Raw genomic sequence first — 23,728 nt, forward strand, 5'->3', positions numbered from 1 at the left:
GGTGGAGCCGGCTTCACCTTCCTGTCAGCGTTTTTACCCGGGACCCTCCCCCGGCCTTTATTTATTTCATTGCGGCGGCCCTGTCCTCACTCGCAGCGGCCACTGAATACCTATTTGGAGGAGAATGCGATCGAGAGGTCACGCTATTTGAACCAATCTGATTGGCTGTCAGCTCCAATCTGACCGACATAACCCCCCCTCCTCCTCCCCTCCTCCCCCTCCCTCCCTCCCTCTCCCCCGTTCCTCGTGGGTATGCTCGGTGGCACTGGCTGCCGTCCGTTGTCAGGCCAACGAGGAGCCTGGGAAGGTGGGAAGGGAGGAGGGGGGAGGGAGGGAGGGAGGGAGGGAGGGGGGCAATCTGAGACTGCCACTTTCCCTCAGCATTAGCATCTCACTTAATGACCAGTTAAGAGGCAGGCTGGCAAATGAGTTGTGACAAGTGCTGCAGAAAAAGGAGTCTTTCCCCTCATATCTCCGCCTCTCAATCACCATTCTAAAGGCTTGACGGCCTGACATAATTCTGCAATAATTATCACGGGGAGTATTCTTTTCTGGGGCCGGGACAGGAGTCAGATTGGATCTCATCACGGGATAATAACGCTGACCAACAATAACTTTGTTGTCTTTCTCCCTCCCCCCCCCCTCCCCCACCTCCTCTCTCATCCTCAGGGAGTGGGCACCAGCCTGCGTCAGCCAGCCAGTTCAGACTGGTTCAAGTGAAGCAGGAGCCGCTGGACGCCTCGCAGGACTCCACACAGGAGCACAGCCTGGACCTGAGCAAGAAGGACCACAGGTACCCACCAGAGGAACACACACACGTCTCCACACACACACTCACACAGATATAAAGACGCTGGATTGATGATTTCCACCCTGAAAAGCGTCTTGGCAGCCGGGTTTCTTTTCTCTATGATCCATCAAGAATTCTCCATTTTTCCCTATGAGATGGATGTTTACATAAACCTTCAACCCCCCCCCCCCCCCCCCCAACTTACAGTAGCTGTGTTTCCTTGAGAAGGCAGCATTCCTCTTCTTCACTCATTACACATGCACACCTTGCGTGATAAATAGTAATATTTACTGTTCTCATGCAAATCTTGACTAAACATTGTTCATTTTCCTTGTTCCAGTAATGAATCAAACGGACACCCGGTACCGTAATGAATCAAACGGACACCCGGTACCAGGGAATACATCTCTTTTATCCTCGCTTATGAATAAGGTAAGATCCATCCATCAAACGCCTTTCATCCCCGAGACAAATTAGCGAGACACGGAGGGGCCTGTTTGTTTTTTAATGTTTCAGCGCTAATAAGATGAGTTTGTATCATTTAAATTTTCCAGCCATTTTTCATACGGTGTAATTTTCACCGCACCTCTCACAAATTAATATAATGAAGCAGTAGCTGGGTGCCACGCCAGATATATAGAGATGTTTGTTTTTTGATGAGCTTGTTTTGAACTCCACGTCCATTTTTTTCTCCCTTTTTTTTTCCCGCCGCGCCGCAGCCTTTATACTTTTTCTTCTCCCCGCCTCGCTCTTATATTTATTTATGAAGTTTGTGAATTATTTGATTAAAAAGTCAGAGGTGGGGGGGGGAGAAGAAGAAGAAGAAGAGGAAGAGGGGGAGAAAAAAAGGGAAGCCTCATTTTTTACGGCGTCTAAAATGCGAGCGTGGGGAAATTTAAATGTGTTTTGGTGGAGATTAAAGTGGACATTGTTTTAATCATACATCTTCTCTGACTGATACAAATTTACCAGGTGCTTTCCATTACCTTGATGATGTAATGACAAATCAGACTCCCCCCCCCCCATACACACACACACACACACTGTCTCCTTCAAGTGCTCCCTAGGAAGTTGACTTGTGTCGCTCCCTTCACTGAAGCCCGTCGGTGGAGGAGCGGGAGCGCTTGTTGTCCGACTCGCTCTTTTTATTGCCGTCAGCCTTACGGGGGTTTGATCCGAGCCGCCGTCACATCACATAAAAGGGGGCGAACAGTTGCTCCCAGAGGAGGCCTGGCACACACACACACACACACACATTTGGCCCACACTCAAGCAAAACCTCGGCTGTTTGTAAATCTGGATGAGCTTCTTTTTTTTTGGCCTCGCCACATCGTTTGTGGTGTGAGGGTATGAGTGTGTGTGTGTGTGTGTGTGGTTAACTCATGTGCTCACGTCTACTGCAGATGTCACAGGTGAACCCGGCTCTCTTCAACGCCATGAACCTGAAGACGGAGCTGGACGGGGGCCCGGGGGCCGACACCTCTGAGGCGGCCCAGTATCTGAGCCGAGTGCTGAAGAGGCCTCAGCTGGAGAAACACAACGAGATGTGGAGGACGTACCTGCGCAGGTAACACACACTGATGATGAGGAGCTCATGGGGCCTTCATCCTTTCAATCCCATTAATAAACAGCAGTCTGTTACTTTTTACAACATTCCCAGCTAACACTCACAGTATTTCCATTCTGCGTGTGTGTGTGTGTCTGTGTGTGTGAAGGTTCGACACAGATGATTTCTGCGAGTCTCAGTGCGACTTCCTGCATAAGGTTCACTTCCACTGTGTGGTGGAAGACTGCGGCGCGCTCTTCAGCACCGTGGACGGAGCCATAAAGCACGCCAAGTGAGTGGCTCACACACACATACACACACACACACACACACACACAGTCTCCCGTCTGCGCTGCCACCCAGGCAAAAATGCAATTAAGCCTCAGAATTAATAGGATTGTGCCTTTCTGAGTGTTCACCATGTGACGGAGGGAACGGCAGCACCCTGAGACTTTTACAGGCCCGACTGAATACATTTACAATCACATAATCTGCCTCTGTAACTCGTAACGCGTACTGACGCCGTTATGGTGTTTACAGAAGTTTTAAAGTGCGAGTGTCACGAGGGTTCACCATCAGTAAATAAAGCCTCCTGCTCCGCGCGCCGTGTGATCAAAGCCAGAGCGTAACTGAAAGCTTCCGTCTCCTCAGCTTCCACCTCCGAGCCACGCTGAAGGTGAAGTCTGAGCCTCCGTTTGGCGAGGGCAGGGAGTCCAGCGAGGGAGCGCCGTCGCAGCCCGCCGCCGCCGTCTCCATGGCCAACAACCCCTCCATGGACATGGCTCACCTTACCTCCTCCGGGGGCTACAGCTCCCCCCCTTCCTCCCTGCTGGCCTGGAAGCAGCTGACGGGCAGCGTGGCTCAGATGCCGGCCTCGCTGCCCAACCTGCCGGCCAGCTCCCCCCTGGCCACAACCTCCCTGGAGAACGCCAAGCCACAAGTCAAACCTGGATTTCTGCAGTTCCAGGAAAAGTATGGCAAACGTCCACATCCAATACACACACACACACACACACACAGTATGCCGCTGTACTCCTGCGGGCCAACACGCTAATTCATGTAAATTCTCCCATCTTTGTTTATCTTAGTGATCCCTGTCTGGCTACCGACTGCAAATACTCCAACAAGTTCCATTTCCACTGCTTGTTTGGGAACTGCAAGTACGTGTGCAAGACCTCGGGAAAGGCCGAGTCCCACTGCTTGGACCACATCAACCCCAACAACAACCTGGTCAACGTGCGCGACCAGTTCTCCTACTACTCCCTGCAGTGTCTGTGTCCCAACCAGGTGAGTGCTCAGCCGGAGCGCTCAGCCGGCAGCCGCCTCTCCGGCTGTCACAGCCCGGAGTCCTCTAAGCATGAAGTATTCTATCTATTAGAGCAGTATTTGAGCTTATTTGACTCAAGGCTTTCACAACCGCTCCTCGCCGTCTTCCATCTCTGCTGAGAAAGACAGTCGACTCACCCCAGTAATGCCTGTTTATATGTCAATGATGTCATTTTGACTGCCGCATTCTCCTCTCAGAAAAGGCCAATTTAGCTGATATTACCCAATAAATCATTGTCACTGGCACAGTAAACAAGGCTGTCTGGAATAGGGCAAAAATCAGGGGAATGCCGCGCAAATGAAACCTAAATGGCAGCCGCTGCCTACGCTCATGAGCCCGGATTTGGAGAGCCGCTTAAATGAATTCATTAATGTGTCGAAAATCACCCGCTCTCACAGAAAAAAGCCCCCTCCACCCACCTCTCTCTCTCCCTCTCTCTCTCTCTCTCCCTCTCCCTCCCTCTCTCCCCCCAGCTGAAGTGAGTAGATCTTATTTGGCCCGGTCCTCTGGGATGTGGGCCTCACAGACAGATGGTGGTGTACAGACATGTTAGAGAGGAGAGAGGAGAGAGGAGGGGAGCGTCTGTGAGGAGCCCCACACTCAATCCTTACCCAAAAAAAAAAAGTCCCGCCGGGACACATCTCAATCTCTCTCTCTCTCTTCTCCTCTGACCTGCAGCACTGCGAGTTCCGGATGCGGGGGCACTACCACTGCCTGAGGCCCGGCTGCTACTTTGTTACCAACATCACCACTAAGCTGCCCTGGCACGTCAAGAAGCACGAGAAGGCTGAGCGCCGCGCCGCCAACGGCTTCAAGTACTTCACCAAGAGGGAGGAGTGTGGCAGGCTGGGTAAGCGCCGTACCTCACGTGTTCAGGCCCGCCGCCGCCGTGGCTTCCTCTTTCCTCCCCCCCCCGCACATCGACTCTGTTTGATGATATTCTGCCAGGGGAGATGTATGGATTAAAGGTGTGAAAGCAAGAGAGATGTAGATTGATTTTATTTTGGGGGTGGCTGTCGCAAGAGGATATTCTGTATTTACAAAGGGAGAGAGAGAGAGAGAGAGAGAGAGAGAGAGAGAGAGAGAGAGACGGCGTTGGCGAACACGTCGTGTCTCCACGTGAGCGTCTCCACTGGCACGGATCAAGTCTGGCTCTTAAGCTTTTTTTTTTCGTTGCCGTGTTTTGCATGTGCGCCGTGGCACCGCCAGTCCCAAAGGTAGTCTCGCTCGCTCGCTCGCGCGACGCAATACCGGGAATCCCGTCAAAGGCGGGCTCATCACAATCACATCCAGGTTGTTTTCTTCTCCTTTTGCCCCTGTCAGAAATGAGCAATTAGGTTTGTGTTTGTTAATTATCCGGCTTGTCTGGTTCAGCCTGTTTGCGTTCTGAAGCTGCGCCGCCGCCGAGGCCGCCGCCGCTGCTGCTTCTGCTCCTGCCGCCATCGCACAGAAACGAATTAAAAGTGATCTGTGTGTTTTTTTTTGTTGTTGTTTCTCAGCCGGTTACAGAAGCTTTTCAGCTCACGCACACAAAGCAAACAAAACCCGTCCCCAAACAGCTGCTTTTCCTCCCCAGCCTGGTATTGTTTGTGCTGGGGGGGTGGAGGGGTGGACGACAGAGAGGATTACCATCGCTCGCACTCCACTCATAAAGAATTGATGGGTTGCCAGTATCCATGGCAGCAGCATTAAACCGAGCGCAGCCGGCGATGTTACCTGCCTCACAAAAGGCCGCGGCGTGTCACAGGGGTTACTGCTTATTTGCTCAACTTGCCGTGTTTAGAAAACGCGGCGTGCACAAAAGCTATTTTGATGACACAGACAGTGTTGTGCCCTTAACCGGCTGCCATGGTTACTGACATGTTAGCACCTGCCCAGCGTGTTACTCTTTCAATTATTCCTGCCTGCTTTTATATAATGGTATTTGATTAACAGGCGCAAAACGGTACATTCATTTAATTTAAAATCATAAAGCAATTAGAGCGGGAGCGCTTAAAAACAAGGAGGAGAAGACGAGACGGACGGCGGCGGCGGCGGACGAGCGCGGAGAACAAAAGCAAAAATGACAATGGAGATACTTTGAAAAATGAATTTAATATGGGAATAATTGTATATTTACTTTGGTTTGCAGTGTGTGTGTGTGTGTGTGTGTGTGTGTGTGTGTGCATTATTGGCCCACGGAAAATGAGAATTTATTTATGTAAATTCCTAATTGAATAAAGCATGTCAGAGTAATAAAAGAGCTCCACAGGTTTGGAGCACAGAAGCCACGACTGGCTCAGTGTGACACCGCAGTGATCTAATATTCCTCCTACAGGAACAAACCCTCAGCCCATCCTTCTTTTGTTTGGCCGTGTCAAAGCTACATCAGGAAATCTAAAAATATTTCACCCTGGATCTGATCTAATCACACACACACACACACACACACACACACACACACAGACTGCATGACATCGCCACGTTGTTATTATTATTATTATTATTGTCTTACAACTGCTTGTGTTTTCCTCGCAGGTTGCAAGTACAACCAAGTGAACAGCCACTTCCACTGCATCCGTGAGGGTTGCCAGTTCTCCTTCCTCCTCAAGCACCAGATGACTTCGCACGCCCGCAAACACATGAGGCGGATGCTGGGGAAGAACTTCGACAGGGTCCCGTCCCAGGTAACCTCCTCCGCTCCGCTCTCTCAAGGTGCAATGAGCGGGAAATGGCGGGCGAACACATCGGAAGAGCAAACAGGCGTTGATTAGAATGCGCTTCATTAAAGCACGCACACACACACAAACACCTTACATACTTTATGTAGACGTACAGGTGTGTTTCCTCCTGTTCCTTTGGCTCTAGTTTGGGGTTTTGTCACTCACACGTGTTGAGTCCCTTCCAACAGGAAGTACAAACCTGAGTAGATGGATTTCCTATCACATCATCTTGTGTCTGGTTGGTTGTGATCCAAACCCGATCTCCATCTCTCCTCTTCTTCCAGGTGATGCCTCTTGGCCAGCGGTCAGACGGCATGGGGCACGGCATGGCGTCCGGCTACCCCGGCATGATGGACGAGACCGACGAGTACATGGACTACATGGGAGGAGGAGGAAGTCCGCTGGGCCTCTCCTCCGAGTCCTCCAACCAGGACCGCAGCTGCACCAGCACGCCCGTGGGCCACGACGGCTCCCCCGCAGGTGAGCGCCCGCAGAGACACGCCAGCACCGAACGCTTAGAGACAAAGGCATCAGCGGGCGGAGCTTTAATGTGTAGAGATGTTGCTCAAGATGACGGATAGGAGCGGCGGCGCTTTTGTAGCCATTAATTCAAACATCAAACATCGTATTTTACACGGCGATCACTCACCTCGCCCAGATAATCAGCAGTTTGTCACTTCCGCACATTCCTCAATCATGTATTTTTGTGATTTAGTAGTTTGCCGACTCGCAATCAATACCCTAATGAGACATCAGTCACGGCGTGCGAGCTCCACCAACACGCCGTTTCGCCTTTACGTGCCCGAGTCTCTCAACTTAGCGCCGTTCTCCTGTAATTTGCCTGGTCATCCTCATAAAGCATCCATTTTGTACATCAGCGGTTTGACTTATTGCAGCCAGCGAGGATGTTTGCGTCAGCGGCCTCCTGCGGCTTCATGTAGCGTTATTACACACACACACACACACACACACACACAACACACACACAGAGTTGCATCGTGGGAGGAAAGCTTCTTTTTCTTGAGCTTACTTTGAATAAATTTGCACTCTCCTCTGCTTTCTGCCTGTAATTCTCACATTTCTCCACGTTGCCAGTTTTATCCACGACTCTCATTGTCGTTGTCGTTGCTGTTGTTGTTGTTGTTGTTGTTGTTGTTGTGGTGTTTGGGTTACTTGTCTTGGTCTTGGCTCATTTTGTATCATTCTCTTATCTTCTCTCTTTCCCTCTTTTTTACCTCCCATCCCTGTGTGTGTGTGACTGTGGGCCCTTGATTGTGTGTGTGTGTGTGTGTGTGTGTGTGTTCTCTCTCCCCCTCTGTCTGTCCTGCACCTTCTCTGGTCCACCCCCTGTCTCTCCAGGACAAGGCTACCCCGCTGACACTAGCGCACCCCAAATCGCACCTCCTTCTTCCTCCTCCTCCTCCCCTCCTCCTCCTCCTCCACCACCGCCTCCTTCTGCTCCTCAGCCCGGCCTGCACTCCCAGGCCCCGTCCCTCTCCCCGGCCCTCCTCCGACCTCCCCTCCCCTCGCTCCCGTACCTCCTCTCTCCATCCTGTCTGTCATACTCTCTGCTCAGCGCCTCTCTGGGAGCCACTCGGAGTGTTGTCATGCCAACCAACACACCAGCTTACAGCCCCATCATTGCCACTCCGTCTCCGGTTAAAAATGACGTCCCTATAGTGCAGGATGCTGCAGGTACTTATCCCCGGTGCAAACCAACACTGCAGCTGTCACTCTCTCACTCCAGTCCTGTGTGATGACAAACTTACTGTGCAGAAATGAAAACTGGATTTCCCGCATGCATTTCCTGTCTGAATCCTGGCGAGTGCATGCTTACAGGGGAGAAATTAGCACGAGACCCCCTCACAGATGAGATGTGTGTAATTAGTTCATTTGTAGCTTTGCCGCGAGGTCACCAGGTTCCACTTTGGATCCAGAGCCGGAGCCGTAAACCCGGGCACCTGTAAGCGTGTAAAGCCCGCTGCCTTGTTTACTCTCTATTACCGCCGCCGCACCGCCTCTTATTTTAATCACGCCTCGGGTTTTTATCGAGGCCCGCTGCTTCCCGTCTCGCCGAACAGGGATCACATCATTAGCGGTGACCCCAGGGTGTTGGGAAAGGTGGGCACCCTCGTAAAACAACCCGGAGATAAGAGGCTCGCTTAAGACCCACAGCTCCGCCTCTGTTTGGAGGCTGGAGACTCCCTGTAAAAGTGTCATGTTCCAAAGTCAATCTATCATCCCCACCCCCCCCCCGCCCCCTCCTCCTTTAATCATTCTGGGAATTCAGAATAAAAAAGTGTCTCTGTGTGCTTACTCAGCCGTGAAGCTCTTCTGGCTGAGTAAGGGAGCGAGTTAGACCTTAAACCAGGATGGACTCTCTGTACATTGATGTGTTCTGGTGTGTGATGTGGCTTTGGCGTCTCGGTCCGACCCGACTGACTCTTTGATCTGCTCGCTTCCTTTTAGGCAACACCATCTCCATCCCCACGGCCACCGGCGCCAAGAAGCGCTTCTGGATCATCGAGGACATGTCGCCCTATGGCAAGAGGCGCAAGACGGCGTCGTCGCGCAAGATGCTGGACGAGGGCATGATGCTGGAGGGCTTCCGCCGCTACGACCTGTACGAGAACTGCAAGGACACGGCCTGCCAGTTTTCTCTAAAGGTGACCCACTACCACTGCACGCGCGAGAACTGCGGCTACAAGTTCTGCGGCCGCACCCACATGTACAAGCACGCGCAGCACCACGACCGCGTGGACAACCTGGTCCTGGACGACTTCAAGCGCTTCAAGTCGTCGCTCAGCTGCAACTTCCCCGACTGCCAGTTCTCGGGCAACAGCACCCACTTCCACTGTCTGCGCTGCGGCTTCCGCTGCACCGACAGCACCAAGGTGACGGCGCACCGCAAGCACCACGGCAAGCAAGACGTGATCAGCGCCGCCGGCTTCTGCCAGTTCAGCTCCAGCGTCGACTGCGAGGTGACCGACTGCAAGTACAAGCTGAAGTGCTCGCACTTCCACTGCACCTTCCCAGAGTGTAAGCACACCGTGGTGGGAATGTCTCAGATGGACTCCCACAAGCGCAAGCACGAGAAGCAGGAGCGCGGCGATCTGCCGTCCGTGTCCCCCAAACAGGAACTGGGACACCACCTGAGCGGAAACGTGTCTGCCCTCCCGCCAACCTCATCGAGTCTCTCTTCTTCCTCACCCGGCGGCCTCCACGCGATGTCCCACCACATCAACAGCAGCCTCCCCTCCATGCTCTACCCGCCCATGGGGATGGTATCAGAGTACAGCCACTCCTACCCTCCCTCCTCCCTCAGCCTGGACAGCTCGCTCAACCTGGGCACGGACACCTGCAGCTCGCTCTTCTTCCTGAAGAACGCCGTGGGCCTGGGCCTCAACGACTCGCTGGACCTCAGCAAGAAGATGCACCACGAGCCGCCGCGCAGCGCCTCAGGCCACAACCTCACACACCCGCTGGACCTGCCGGCGCCTCAGGACGACACCACGGGGACCTCCGGGGAAGCCGAAGACGACCTGTGGCCGGAGGAAGCCCACGAGGAGGAGGAGGACGACGAAGAGGAGGAGGAGGACGATGCGGAGGAGGACCTCAACAGTGACTCGAACGACGATTCGGCGCCAGAGCCCGACGGCGAGAAGGACAATGGTGAGAGTTTTGATGCTTCCGTTAACCACGCCGACGCTTCCCAACTGGAAAAGCAAGACGCCGACCCGTGAGAGGAAACAGAGCGAAGGAAGTGAAGACGAACGAACCCTGTGTACTATGAACAAACACAAATTAAAGTGGCCTCATTCATCACGTTTAGAGACTCCAGATGACAACAAAAAACATCAACAATGCGGAGAAAATGACGGCCCGAGATGATTTATTATGATGTTTACAAGATGACCAACATTATTAATTCAATTATGCATTAAAAAAAATGAACGGAGACACACGGAATTAGGCCCCGTGGTTTACAGTCGGGGCAGCAATGTAAAGCATTTTACTACACATCAGTCTTTTGTGTGTGCGTGCATGTTTGACTTTTAATTTATTTTGATTTTTTTCACTTCTTTGTGTGTGGAAAAAAAAAAGTTAGAAAAACAAAAACAAATCTCTCTATATAACTATATATGTAAGCGTGTGTGCGTGTGTGAGCGCGTGCGTGCGTGCGTGCGTGCGTGCGTGCGCATGGAAGACGATATTCAAAAAGGAAATTGCTGGCACGGTCGACATGGAAACGGAAAAGGGAAGTGGATCACTAATGGGAAACAGAAACGTTTGATTTTTATCTGTACTACTATTATTATTATTATTATTATTATTATTATTATTATTATTATTAAACATGGAGAGGAAGGGGGTTGTTGGTTTGTTCCCGTCTCTCCGCAGGTTTGGTTTTGTTCTCAGTGACATGTGACCAGTAGCTGTTCGCTCAGTCCGTTTGGTCTCAACAGTTCTCCGACATTCTGCTAGGAACTCTTCAACTAGCTCACAAAAACTCACAAAAGAAGCTCAGAACCTTTGTAATTTTATCCCTGTGGAGGAACTTTTGTGTGGTTGTGCGCGTGTGTGTGCGCGTGCGTGTGTGTGTGTGTGTGTGGATTGTGCACTTTTTTTTTTTTTCTATTAGCCAACCACCAGGATTTACGCCGATAGATACTCATTAAGCATATTTAAAAGAAACAAAACAACTTATTTTGTTACCGTTGGCGTCTGTGCATTACAAGATGTCGTGTCATTAGAAGCATATCGATCTGTAAAGCAGGCGAGGTCATGACGAAGAATGACGAGGGGGAGGGGGCGGGGCTTGGGAGGGAAGAGGGCGGGGCCAAGACTGACCAGCGAAATGATGAGTCACTCGGTGTGTAGAAGCGACGGCGGGGCGGGGCGGGGCGGGGATGGAGGACGAAGTGTGTGTGTGTGTGTTTAATGTGGAAAATGTACAGACGGTTTTGTTTTCCATTCACTCTGGCTGTGGTTGAGCTCCTGTTGTAACGGTTTTTATTTAATATTTATGTGACCTTCCAATGAGAACATTTTAGGGTGTTATTGCACTTTTTAGGTTCCAATTTTTACCGTCTGAAAACAAAAAAAAAATAATGATATACTATATCTTTTAACAGGGAATTTTGCTTTAAGATGTTGTTTTTAGTTCACTTTGCTTTGATGCACAAATAGATGTTAGTGTGACAAAGGACTGTTGTTCTGTGATTTATTTAAGAAGACTTTGGGTTTTCATTTGACTTCATGTGATTGGACACTTTTAAACGTCGGAGGAAAAAAAAGGGGGCCTCATAAGAAACACTAACGCGGACTGTGATTTAAATTAATTCTTCTAAAGAGATCATGGCAACGCTTCACTTTACTGTAGTGCGAAATTATGAATCCGCCCTCTGGTTTCTGTCGAGCGAATATGTACGACCGAGGAGTGGACGCACGATCGCGACTCGCCTCGTCAAATAGATGATACCTCCTCCGCATATTGAGGAGGGGGAGGAGGAGGAGAAGAAGAAGAAGACACGCAGAAGAAGCAGAAGAAGAAGACAAAAAAATGGTTGTACAGTATTTTCCTCTGTAAAAAAATAACTATATATGAACAAAAATGCTCTTTGATGAACAGCTTCCTTTAAAAAGAAAAGCGTAAAAAGGAGAAATGAATAATAAAAAGTTAAAAATTCAAATAGCCTCACCATAGTTTGCTTGTGTGCGTGCGTTGTTTTTTTTGTTGTAATAATTCTACACTTTTGTTTTTGGAGAGTTTAGTTAAGCGTTGGTAGAAAATATTCCATTATTTCTTTTTTTTTTACAGCAGGTTTTCTCCCTCAGCGTTGTCAGAAGCTCACACTAGTACACTGTAACTCATTCATTGACGTTTCTACTTTTATTTAACAACTAGTTTTAATCATTGTCGTTTTTGTTTTGTGTGTGTGTGTGTGTGTGTGTGTGTGTGCTTTATTTTCTTTTGTTTTTGTTTTGTTGTTTCTGGTTCATTGAAATTGTTGATTTGTGTTTGACTTTGCTGTGGGCGTGATGCGTTCACAGACTGAACCGTCTCCCGGGACTCAGAGCATCACTACATTTGTTCTGTTTTGGAATAATTTGCTGAGGTAACTATCCTGCTGGGAGACGCCGTGCACTTGAATACAATGTGTGTGTATGTGTGTGTGAATGTGCGCGTGAATGCGTGGGTGTAAAATAGCCGGATTTGTAAAAAGTTGAAAATAAAACTATAATTATTATGACGATACATATGTAGTGCTGATAGTGTTTTAGTATGACGATGACGTTCTTGAGTCGTATGGGAAGGATTAAAGGGCAGGAGGTCAGCAGAACTCTCTCTCCCTCTCTCTCTTTGTGTCAGTGATACTACTGAAGAGTGTGTGGACGTGTGTGTGTGAGAGAGAGAGAGAGGCCCCCCCACCCCGCCCCCGGTCTCTGTAAGAGCACAGACCTGTGGATCTGTCCCAGCTGCTCTGAGCCAAAAGGCTTCTGACACTCACACACACACACACACCCTTCACGACCTTGTGACGACCCCCCCCTTCTTTGTACCTTCTCTATGAATTGGCCCAGGACAGTTTGTGACAGAACTTTAAAGGGAGGAACATCTGCATTCATGCAGGTAGACCAATCAACAATATTTGTTGTCGGGGGGCGGGGCCAGGGGTGGGGTGCTGTGGGGCGAGGGGCCCCCTCACAGATTGGATCTGGGGTGATGGTCGCACGTTGTTCATATTTGAGGTTCTGGTGCGAGCGTGGGATCAGAGCCGGGACCATAAGAAAGATTTGGAGGCCTGCTCCTGCTAACAAGATGGCTCTCTGTGTCGTGTCCAATGTTAACAGGGCACATTTTCCTCTGCTTTTTTTTTTTTGCCTTGAGCCATGTGCCGGCTTCTCCTCCTCCTCCTCCCACTCCCACCAGTCGCCCCACTGGCCGGTGTGCTGGTTCTGTCTGCCCCCCCGCTCCCCTCCCCCTCCAGTCTACAGCTGTTCCTGTCCTTCCTCCTTCTCTTCCTTGTGATGTTTTTTTAAATTAAAAAAATGGGTAAAGGCATCACCATCTGTCAGCCAGCTGGCATCCTGTATATAATCTACCGGGGAAAAAAAAAAAGAAAAAAAAGAATAAACACGAAAATTATATTACACGAAAACCAGACGGAAACGACCTCCAAATCCTGCATCGGCTGCGGCCCAAACGACAGATCGCTTTACTGTTTTAATTAACTGAGTCAAAAGGATGGTGTGTAAAATCTCAAAAGTAGCGGGGAAATAAACTGAGATGTATTCCCAACGCGGCGTAGTGGAGAAACAGAGAAACATTTTAGACTTTGTGAAATATATTGCACTTTTGGACTAAAAGCCATCTCCCGTTAGCGTTCAATTTGGCGAGATTCATGAGACGTTTTATATGAAAAGTAGACAAAGGAGCAATTTTTTAAAGGAGTCTCTACTTGAATTTGCTGCCCTCAGCACTACTCTTCATCCTAGCCGTTTTGCTTACTTCCATTTGGATACAGTGCTGTTCATCTTCATTGTGCTATATTTATGTTTTCCTTTTGTTTCTGCATGTCTGATGCAAAGATTGAGCTTTTCACTCAGTAAAATAAAAACATACTGAACGAATGTCGGCCTCTCTTCAGTGTCGGTGCTTTTTTGTTGTCGACGTCAAGAATGTGGACATGCTTACATAGCAGAACACACACACACACACCCGCACTACACACGTTAGTAAAACACTATCATGCTGTATGTTTTACAAGTGCCAACAGTGTGTGTGGCGGCTACGCCAGTGATAGGGGTTGATGTGCCAAGAACAGGTTGGGTGAGAGAGGGAACAGTCGTGGTTTGGAACACACACGACAGGTGTGTGCTGCATATGTGGTCACATGATGCCTATAAGGCAGATTAGGGCTCAAACAGATGAAGCGCTGCTTAATGGCGGCTTTTATTAAGTTCACAAAGCATGGAGGGAGGGGGCGAACAGAGGAAAAGCAGGTGGCCGGGCCTGTGCACTGCTAGATGAAGACAGATATGGTACAGTGGAGTCTGAGGAGGGCAGCCACCGTGGAAGGATTTATGAAGATCTGCCCGCCCCAGACTCGCCCGCGCATTCGCACGTTCCCGAATCCTGCTGTAATAACCACAGAGGAAGAGCTGGAAACGTTCACAGAGAAATCCTGTCAGAGTGTGATCACATAGGAACAAAGTGTGATCTTACCTGTGACGATGTTATGGTCCATAAGGGAAAAGCTGTAAAGAATAAAGGAAAATACATACAGTAACCTATCTAACAAAGTAAACAGTGAAATAATAGTTTGACTATATGAAGCAGATTTGGCTCAAATTGTAATCACATAAAATATATACAGAGAGACAGAAAACCTGACATTTAAAATATAAGAAAACTTATTAAAACATAGCAAATACCAAATATATGAGGGACATCTACTCATGCTCCACAGGCTTACAGGAGTGCAGAGTGTGTACGAGTGAAAAATATCAAATTACAGAGAGAAAAGTATCACAGCCAAAGTGTAGTAATGGAAGAACTGTGAGGAGTGAACAGAGAAAGGTGACAAAGTGTGCAGTCATGTCTCATTATCACTACATTCTGAACATACTCTGGTGTCACATGTTCTGGCAAAAAAAACGTGTAGGGCTACAAAGTATTCCAGGAGTCTGTGAACTTCAGCTTTAACTGCTGAGCGTGAAGGTTAAGAGAGTTCCTCTGAAAGATGACGCTGTGTTGGTTTGTTGGCCCCAAAAATGTTTGAATGGTTTCTGTACCTGAACGTATGAAGAAGTTAGAAGCGCCTGAACGTATGAAGGGCCTGAAGGAAAATGTCTTTCGATAGGGAAGTGCTGAAAACATGAGCGTGTTCCAGCCGTTTGGAGTTGATTGGTAGAACTTTGGTGGGAAGATTCATCTTTAATAGTGCTAGATGTGGGTCAAGACCATAACTGGACCTGAGGTTAGGGTTAGAGCTCGGGTCTTTTTTCGCATTCTATTGTTCTTTTTGTCTTTTTGTCATTTTCTTGTGTCATTTCTTTGCCCTCTTTTTTCAAATTTTCTCGTTCTGTCTGTGTTTCATTTATCTTTTCTCACCTCCTTTTTCTTCACCTCTTTATTCTCGTTTTCCTTTCTCTCATTCTTTTTCTTCACCTACTTTTTCTGTTTTTTATTTCTCTATTCTCTTTCACCTCTTTCACCTCTCTATATTCTTTTCACCTCTTTTTCCTAATTTGTTCATCTTTTATTCTCTTGTTCATTTTCTTCACCCCCTTCTCTCATTCTTCATCTTTATATTGTGTCCTTTGCTTCCAAAAAAACAGAAATTCCAAACAATAACTTTGTATAATAAATTGCTATATATTTATTACACACACAAAAACAAGTTTCTTCTTCAGGTACAGAAAAGGACTGAAAAACGAGAAAAAGAAAGTGAAGAAAAAGAATGAGAAAAATGAGGTGAAGGAAAAGAACGAGAGAATAGAAAATGGAGAAGATGGAGGTGAAGAAAAGAATGAGATAATAGAAAATGGAGGTGAAGAAAAAGAACAAGAGAATAGAAAATGGAGAAAAAGGAGGTGAGGAAAAAGAACTAGAGAATAGAAAAAGGAGAAAATGGAGGTGAAGAAAAAGAACAAGAGAATAGAAACATTAAAAAATGAGAAAAAAGGAGGTGAAGAAAAGGAACATGAGAATAGAAAATGGAGAAAATGGAGGTGAAGAAAAAGAACGAGAGAATAGGAAAAAGAGAGAAAAGGGGTGAAGAAAAAGAAGAAGAGAATAGAAAAAAGGAGAAAAGGAGGAGATGAAAAAGGACAGTGGAATGACAAAATAAGAAAAAGGGGTGATATCTTGGACATGGAAGGAGCTAGAAAGAAAGTTGTGGCAAGGTCCCCTCTGGGAGAATTTGTGGAGGAGAGTTTTTTTTTAAATTTACCAAAATCTTAACTTGCTCTTGGCTTCTAAGGCAACTGTTCACCTTTGCTTTTAAAACCTGATATGCTGATTACATACATTTGGAGTGTTTATGCACCTTAATGGTAATAAAACGTTGTACTTAAATGTTTTGGTACGTTACGGTAGGTACCACTTCAATAGACACTTTTCTTTCTGCCATAAAAGCACCAAGTAAATATACAGGCTACAGCTTGCTGCAAAGAACAACGTGGCTGATAGATGGAACAAACAGTTGAGGCATTTTTGCATGAAATGAACTTCGGCCGTCTCATATCTGCCTTCAGATAACAACCCCCCCACCACCACCACCAGTTTATACATCATATCAGGTTTATACAACATAGCTACAACAGCCATTCGAGTGCCTCAATAGCACATTTATAGTTCACATTTTGGGATGAGATGCTTCCCTCCTCTCTGTCAGCACTGCGCTCCAGTTAGACCTCTCTTTAAATCCATTGCCCTTTGCAATAGAAGTTGATTTATCTATTTTTGCATGCGTATGGGCTTATTTTGGAAAGACCTCAGTCACACGGTAGAATAAGGGGGCTGTGTGGAAAAAAAAGCTGCGCCACCATTGGTAGCAGCTGTTGCGGCTGAGACACCCCTGAGGAAATGGAGAATTGGACACACACTCATCCAATTTACCATTAACAAGACCTTATTGGATGCAGGGCCATAGGAACATGCGGCTTTGCCTTATGTGGCTCTGTTTGTATATGCGGCCGTTCTTCTTGGTTGTGTGTGATTGGGGTTTGTGATAGTCTTGGCATCCACGAAAGCTGAACGTACGCAGCAGCAATACCGAGCCTGTTAACGCTCAGACGAGGCGGCCCCGTGTTACGAAGAAGGGATTTGGTAGTTGGAAAAATCGCAACATCCGATCTCTCTTAAAAGTAGCTGGAATAAGGACGCAAATTTCTGTTAAAACCATCTGTAAGGAAAGTCTGAGCAGTCAGAACATGAGATAGTTTCTAAAGATCTGCAAAAAAAAGACCGGTTTTAGGTTTTCCACATTTAAATCTAACCACACTTGGAGGTCGATTTACAGCTTTTCAACATGGCCACCGCCGAATACTGACATCATCCCCGTCTGTGATTTCATGCATTAAAAAAAAAGCGTGATTATCTTTTAATATTCTATGCTGCATGAGGCACCGGCACACTGCTGCAGGTCACTGGGTTTCACTCATATTCTTCTTCTGCTCTGTTGTGTAACACCTGCACGCTCTCATTCTGGCCAGGTAACATTTTTTCCTCCTTTTTCCATAAACACACCTTTGTCTTGTTGGCGCGTCTCGAAATCTTTTGCTTTCAACACATTTTTCAGCGCTGCACTAAAGATAACAGTGTTTGTTTCTCACAGTTTGGAAGCTGAAAACAAATAAAGAAATCTGCAGTTATTAACTTCAAAAACCAGAAAAACTGGATTGGACTGGTCTGTCCGCAGGAAAGTGGTGAGCGAAACATCCCTGAAATCGCTGATGAGACTCTCATGAGCTGTGAGAATGTCACGGCGACAAAGTCAGAGGTCAAAGGTCAGGTCCAGCAGGAATTCAATGTCAATTCACCAAACATGAATATAATAATATACAGCATGACACAACTTTGATCATTTTATCCTCTGCCAACGTATAGAGGTTAAAGGTCAATTGAGGGTCTTGCGTACCTTTGGCACATTGAGACGATGTAGGAGATTTTCCAGTGATCAAAACGCCAGAAAATGATGGTTGACATTGCGTTAGTTATTGCATTTCCCAGGATGGAGGTTCTGGTCTTTTAGTTCTTTTTGTTTAAAGTGGACACATTGTGTGAAGGGGGTGAGGAGGAGGAGGAGGAGGAGGAGGAGGGGGGGGGGCGGTAATGTTGCACAGGAGATGTTATTCGGTAAACACGCGGTTGTCATCTTGCAAACACAAACAGAATCCAGTGGAAAGATTAGTGCTGAGGCCCTTTAAACAGCTTGTGAAAAATGAGCCTCCTGTCAGCCCTGTTACATAAATGTTTACCAAGAAATACCAAACACCGCCTTCTATTTGTTTTACTCTGCCTCACGTTTGCCCGTCGCCACAAATTAGTCACTCACACAGTTAAACAAGACTTTGCCAGCAGAACAAACAAACCAGTGGCAGACATCAACCAGGAACAAGTGCATCAAGCGGCTGATCCGGGCTGGCAGCCAGCCAGGCGGCCATTACGCTCGGAGAGGTCCGCTTAACGCCGGGAGCGAGGGTCTGCGTGGAGGAGTGGGAGAGACAAGAGCTTTGGAGGTCTGATCCAAAAAGGAGAGAGCTCCGAGCACAAAAACAACCACAAAGAAGCGTAATGGCCCCCCCGCGCTCTCTCCGAGGCCAGACTCATTCTCATTCCACTTGAACCGTCACAGCGCAGCACCGCGGCCTGGCAAGTGCGGCCCGCTGCTTTCTTGGCAAACGCAGAAGTTCCCTAAGTGCTAAGCCATAAATTTGCTTAATTTGACGTGAGTCCGAGGGGAACGGGATCATTTTCTTTCAGGGGAGAAAGCCTGGCATATTGGCTGACAATAAGCCGGAATGGTCGGACACGGTGTTTTCTGCGGCGCGATGATGGCAGGAACACAAAATGGACACAGCCTGACGGAGCTGTAAAACCCCTCCGACCCTGCCAGCCGCCCTGCGTGACTCATTCTTATGTTAATACAGTAAAAGCCGCTCCAGTGTCGCTCCCGTGTAGAAAAAAACGATGATTTTTCTCTTTTAAGTGGCTTTGACTGTGTGTGTGTTGTGTTTGTGTGTGAGTACATAAAAAGGTGTTTAGCGAACACGAGCGCACACACCTGTAATTAATCCGCCTTGATGCATTACGCTTCTTCTAAACCCCAGTCGGGCTCATTTACATAAGAGAAACGTCGCCAAATAACAAACGGACACTAAACGTGCCGCTGGCAGAAGGTCAGAACGTCAGACTGGAGAATAGCTGCGGAAAGAAAGAAAGAGAGCGAATAAAAGCTACACTCAGACAAATCATCACCAATATTAACCTCTGTTTGATGGAATTTATGAACCTGAATCTCCTGAAACCTCAATTCCCCTTTACTGTCTCACTAAACTCAGGTACAATCTCTGGCTTTGTTCATAGGATTGTGAGAATATCCATAAATAAGTCGATGATGTAATGACGCTGTGAACGTTTGCCGAAGAGTGAAACATCAAGTTTATCTTCCAGCTACCAGATGATGTTTTTTCAGCAAATGTATAGGAATTGTACACTTTCTTTTTGACAAATTCTATAACTTTTCAGTGCGTAAAAGGTGTAATGGAATCTTTAAAAACATATTTAGCTTTGGGCATTGTGATGACGACTAAGTCTGTAGTCAAGCAATACTCAGAGCGGTGAATCGCATGACAACGTCTCATGGTAACTAGAACAACTGGCCGGTCTTCTAACATTACTTTCCACCTCGACTAGTCAAGATTCCGACCTTTGCTTAAAAACATTTTCAAAACTTAACTTACTAAAACCAAAACCTTTACTGGACTGGATGAGAACATTTCCAAAATCAATGGATGTCCAGAAACGTAAAAAGCCTGTAAACGAGTTCTCTTGAGTTAGTTCGTAATTCTAAGTCAGGACCTGATGTTGTATTTGTATCACATTGTGTTGCTGTTGTGTTTTACATTTTTTATGGTTTTAAAATATGTTGGCAGTCTTCAGTATGAAATTCCATCCAGAGACTCATCGACATCAAATCTACCGTTTTATTTCTGTCCGGTTTTCCGCGCGAGGCAGATTTTTGATACCTGATGAAAACGAAGGTATCATTAATCACATTAAAAATGAGACGTGGAGTGGAAAATGTGTCACCAGCTCAGATGAGTCCAGAGTTAAGAAACTAAAAGTTGCTAAAGCCCTCTTGGATATCACGGGGGCCTGGGACATCACGGGGGCCTTTAAAGACTCTTTGCAGGGTTTCAGTATCACAGCTGTGTCCTTCATAAAAACAGATCTGGTGCAACAGGTGGACATCATGTGTGTGCTAATCTTCCACATTATGGTGGTTGATAACAGACACTGTGTGCCCCGCGCGGTCAAAACTCAGTAATTTAATATGGAATACATCAGCAATGGGATATTTGTAGCATGGAAGACGCAAAGGTTGGGAAGATTCTGTTGATGCTAAATATAGTAAAAGTCCATCATTCGCTGTGGGTTTCTGTTACCAGAAGAATTTGGTTGAGTACCGCAGACCCTCCGAAACAAGACATTGGGTGACCAGGGAGGGATTTTGGGGATTATTTTTTTCGCTCGTGCTCTTTCTGGCTAAGGGCATGAAAATGTGGGTTGTGTTTCGCCGTGACAATCCCAGCCAATTTTGGAGGACAAGGTCAGTGAATGTACACGTCCGGCCCTCCCTCCCTCCCTCCATTCACCCGGAGCGTCCCGGGCTGGGGCGGAGGATTTGGCGCGAAGGGGAGATTCTTTCGAGCTTATTTAGCACGGAAAGGCCGGAGATATTTATCGCCGTAGTAACTGTAAAAACAGACGCAGAATAACGAATGAACTCCACGTTACTTTGGCTTTCAAACTTTCAGCTGCAGAACATCAAACTTCCGGACAGCGGCGCACACACACACACACGCACTCACACACACACTCTCTATAAATCGTCCCACAGGGTCCGCGGTAATAAGCAAAGGTTGCTGCGTATCTGAATAACATTAGTTCACTCTGTAACAAATCACCTAGAAACTACGGGAGAAAGCAAATTAAATCAGGGCGGATTAGAAAATAAAATAAGGTCGTTAACGAGGTCGGTATTAACAAATGAACATTAATAAAATACCTCCAGCTTCTGTTTGTCTGGGGTTTCTATAGATGGCGCTCTTTTCTGCCTTCACACATTGTTAATACGTCGTAATATTTTCTCCTCTCTCACCTTCAGGATTTGTTTTGTGTTGGAATGCAGAGTGTTATTGTTTCACGTCATCAATTCAAAGATCTGCATATATGTAATGAGTATATTAGTATAATCTCGTATAATCCTTTTAATTTAAGTGTTGGGAGAAATATGGTGTGTGAGTGTGTGTGTGTGTGTGTGGAGCACTAATGGAACGCAGTGCCCAGTGTGTAAATGCAAAAAAAAAGCCATAAAGAATATATTGCCCTTCTCTCCCCCTCCTCCTCATTGCCATTCTTCTTATCCCTCCTTTATTTTCCTCCTCCTCCCTCCCTCCCTCCCCTCCCTCCTCTGTCCTCCTCCCCCCTCCCTCCCCCCTGCTGCCTGCGTGGCCGCTGGCGTGCTTCAGGTGCTCCGCGCTCGGGCCCTGTGATTAGTCTAATTTGCACAAACGTTGGCGAGCGGCTGCACCTGTTGCCCCTGCGCCGCCTGCAGCCGCGGCCCCCCTCAGCAGGCTGACAGGCCCACCCAGGATAATCCATTCTTCTCCTGCGCCGCCGCTCAACTCCAAAACGCAGGACAAAGGAGTTTTGTTTTGTTTTTTTCCTCCCCTTCTACCTCCACCGCACCATTCCACACACACACACCCCACCCTCCTGATGCCTCATTATGGGATCATTCATAAATTCTGCCAGCCAGAGCCCCTCGCCCCCCCCACCCCGCCCTGCCAAGCCCCGCCTTGTTTTACAGCCTGCCACTGTTTTCCTCCACAGCGCCGTCACCTACCTGCCAATAAGGCGAGTAAAGCTGCGGGCCTGGTTCATAGCCCCACACACATACATGACAGCTTACCAGTATCCACATATTCCATTTGGATTTGAAACGGCGCCAAGAGAAAATCAAGTGACAGGGGCCACACAGAGCGGGCGGGAGGCGGGGGAGGGGGGGCGAGGGGGGAATGTGATCCCACTTGATTGTTGAGAGTTTATATAGCGAGCGATGACAAAGTGCTTTATGACTTTGCAGCGTTGGCCGGGCGCTGCGATTGAAGCCTTATACAGTCAAAGCCCCTCGGTGACCTTGACTTGTCAAATGTTCTCATTTTCACCAGGAAGGAGCCGCCGTGCGAGCGGCTGAGACCCGGCGAGCTGCTTTTAGCCGCAGCGTTCCGAGGCGATCCTCTCCCCGACTCAGCTCAAGCAGATGTGACACACAGATATTGAATTCTCAACTTGCGACAATAAAAATGAAACGAGCGCGTCGGTGTTTCTTCACCGTTATTCAGTGTCACTGCAGACGGTGACATCAGTCCAAACATGGAGTCCTGAGCGGTAATTGGATATTTCCAGAGGGGGGGAAAGCAACCGGTTGACGGAAGGAAGGGAGGATGGGGAGAAGGAAGGAAGGAAGGAAGGAAGGAGGAGAGGAGGAAACCTACCCGACCAAACTCAATAAGGAAGCAGACGTGTCACGAAATCCATGGCAGCGCCGAGTGACCTCTGGAGGTCACGGTAGGCGGCTCGAACCTTCACAGATCAGACGGGCTACATCTTGAATCATTGTGTCGGGGCGGGATGACGGTTTGCGTAAACGCGGCTCAAGGACTGAGAGGAGCGAGAGGCGGCGCGGCCCTCTGACTCCGGCTGCCGCGGGCTAACAACCCCCTGCATTGATCCGAGGAGACACTCAGCCCTCTAACCTGCTGAGTGCTCAGTTCCAGCGAACAATGGAGTTCACAGCGCGTCGATACACCATCCTATTGAGTGCTCTCCGTTTAGCGGCAAGATTGATGAGGTTAAGGCTCCCAACCGGAGGGAGACAAACGGTGTCAAAACCAAGGTGTTGCTTTGGACAAACAGTCGCTGGACGTCAGAGATGCCAGTCTGCCAGTTTCCCCCCCGAATACTAAGCTGGGCTCTAAACAGGATGTATGGCTTATTTACGAGCGCGACGGGTATGCAAACGCCGCTGGATGTCGGGACTCTGGGAAGGAAATGAGGATGCGAATGAGAGAGTAGGAGATGGACGCTTTGCTCGCCGGACAGGAATGCGCTGCAAATCCCCCAAGACGCTAAATGATGTACAAGTGCATTTATTACAGTAGGCTCCTATAAATCTAAGGTTGGCCTGAACTCTAGGGAGAGGTTAATGGATTACAAAGGGATGCGGTATCGAACCCCGGGAGAAGTTTATACACCTCATCAATATGTGAGACGCTATTGATCATGTAGACCTTGACAAATTAAATTTGTACGCCTGATAATGCATCGCAATATTCAAAACGCCCAGGTATGAAGGAAACGACGACGAGAGAGAGCGAGAGAGAGACAGTTTGGGATTTAACCCCCAACATGCTGGGATCATTCATCACCCGGCCGGCGTGAGGAGCATCCATCACCTCCCCTCCGCTGCGATATCAGAGCTGATATTGATTGATTGACGGCGGTGATTGGAGTTAAAAAATGCAGAGGCCTTAGGCAGATCATCCAACATACACAGATACACTGA

The 23,728-nt window shown here is 48.0% G+C and overlaps 1 protein-coding gene across 5 annotated transcripts in view; it reads left to right on the forward strand.

Annotated features, from left to right (window-relative positions):
- The window catches only part of casz1 (castor zinc finger 1), a 162,930-nt gene extending 150,311 nt beyond the window's left edge, over window positions 1-12,619 (forward strand). For 4 of the 5 annotated variants that reach the window (XM_076163471.1, XM_076163470.1, XM_076163468.1 and 1 more), the window contains 10 exons: window positions 670-792; window positions 1,158-1,222; window positions 2,194-2,357; window positions 2,506-2,628; window positions 2,988-3,308; window positions 3,425-3,623; window positions 4,342-4,513; window positions 6,181-6,329; window positions 6,650-6,845; window positions 8,835-12,619. In XM_076163471.1, coding sequence (XP_076019586.1) covers window positions 670-792; window positions 1,158-1,222; window positions 2,194-2,357; window positions 2,506-2,628; window positions 2,988-3,308; window positions 3,425-3,623; window positions 4,342-4,513; window positions 6,181-6,329; window positions 6,650-6,845; window positions 8,835-10,108 — 2,786 coding nt within the window. In that variant the 3' untranslated portion in view covers window positions 10,109-12,619. Of the gene's footprint in view, window positions 1-669; window positions 793-1,157; window positions 1,223-2,193; window positions 2,358-2,505; window positions 2,629-2,987; window positions 3,309-3,424; window positions 3,624-4,341; window positions 4,514-6,180; window positions 6,330-6,649; window positions 6,846-7,724; window positions 8,061-8,834 lie in introns of all 5 variants that reach the window. The other variant, XM_076163474.1, reaches the window with a different exon arrangement.
- Window positions 12,620-23,728: the final 11,109 nt, after the last annotated feature.

The sequence above is a fragment of the Genypterus blacodes genome, unplaced genomic scaffold (assembly GCF_046128005.1).
Source record: "Genypterus blacodes isolate CSIRO-AG114 ecotype Tasmania unplaced genomic scaffold, CSIRO-AGI_Gbla_v1 ptg000131l_1, whole genome shotgun sequence".
Classification (NCBI taxonomy): domain Eukaryota; kingdom Metazoa; phylum Chordata; class Actinopteri; order Ophidiiformes; family Ophidiidae; genus Genypterus; species Genypterus blacodes.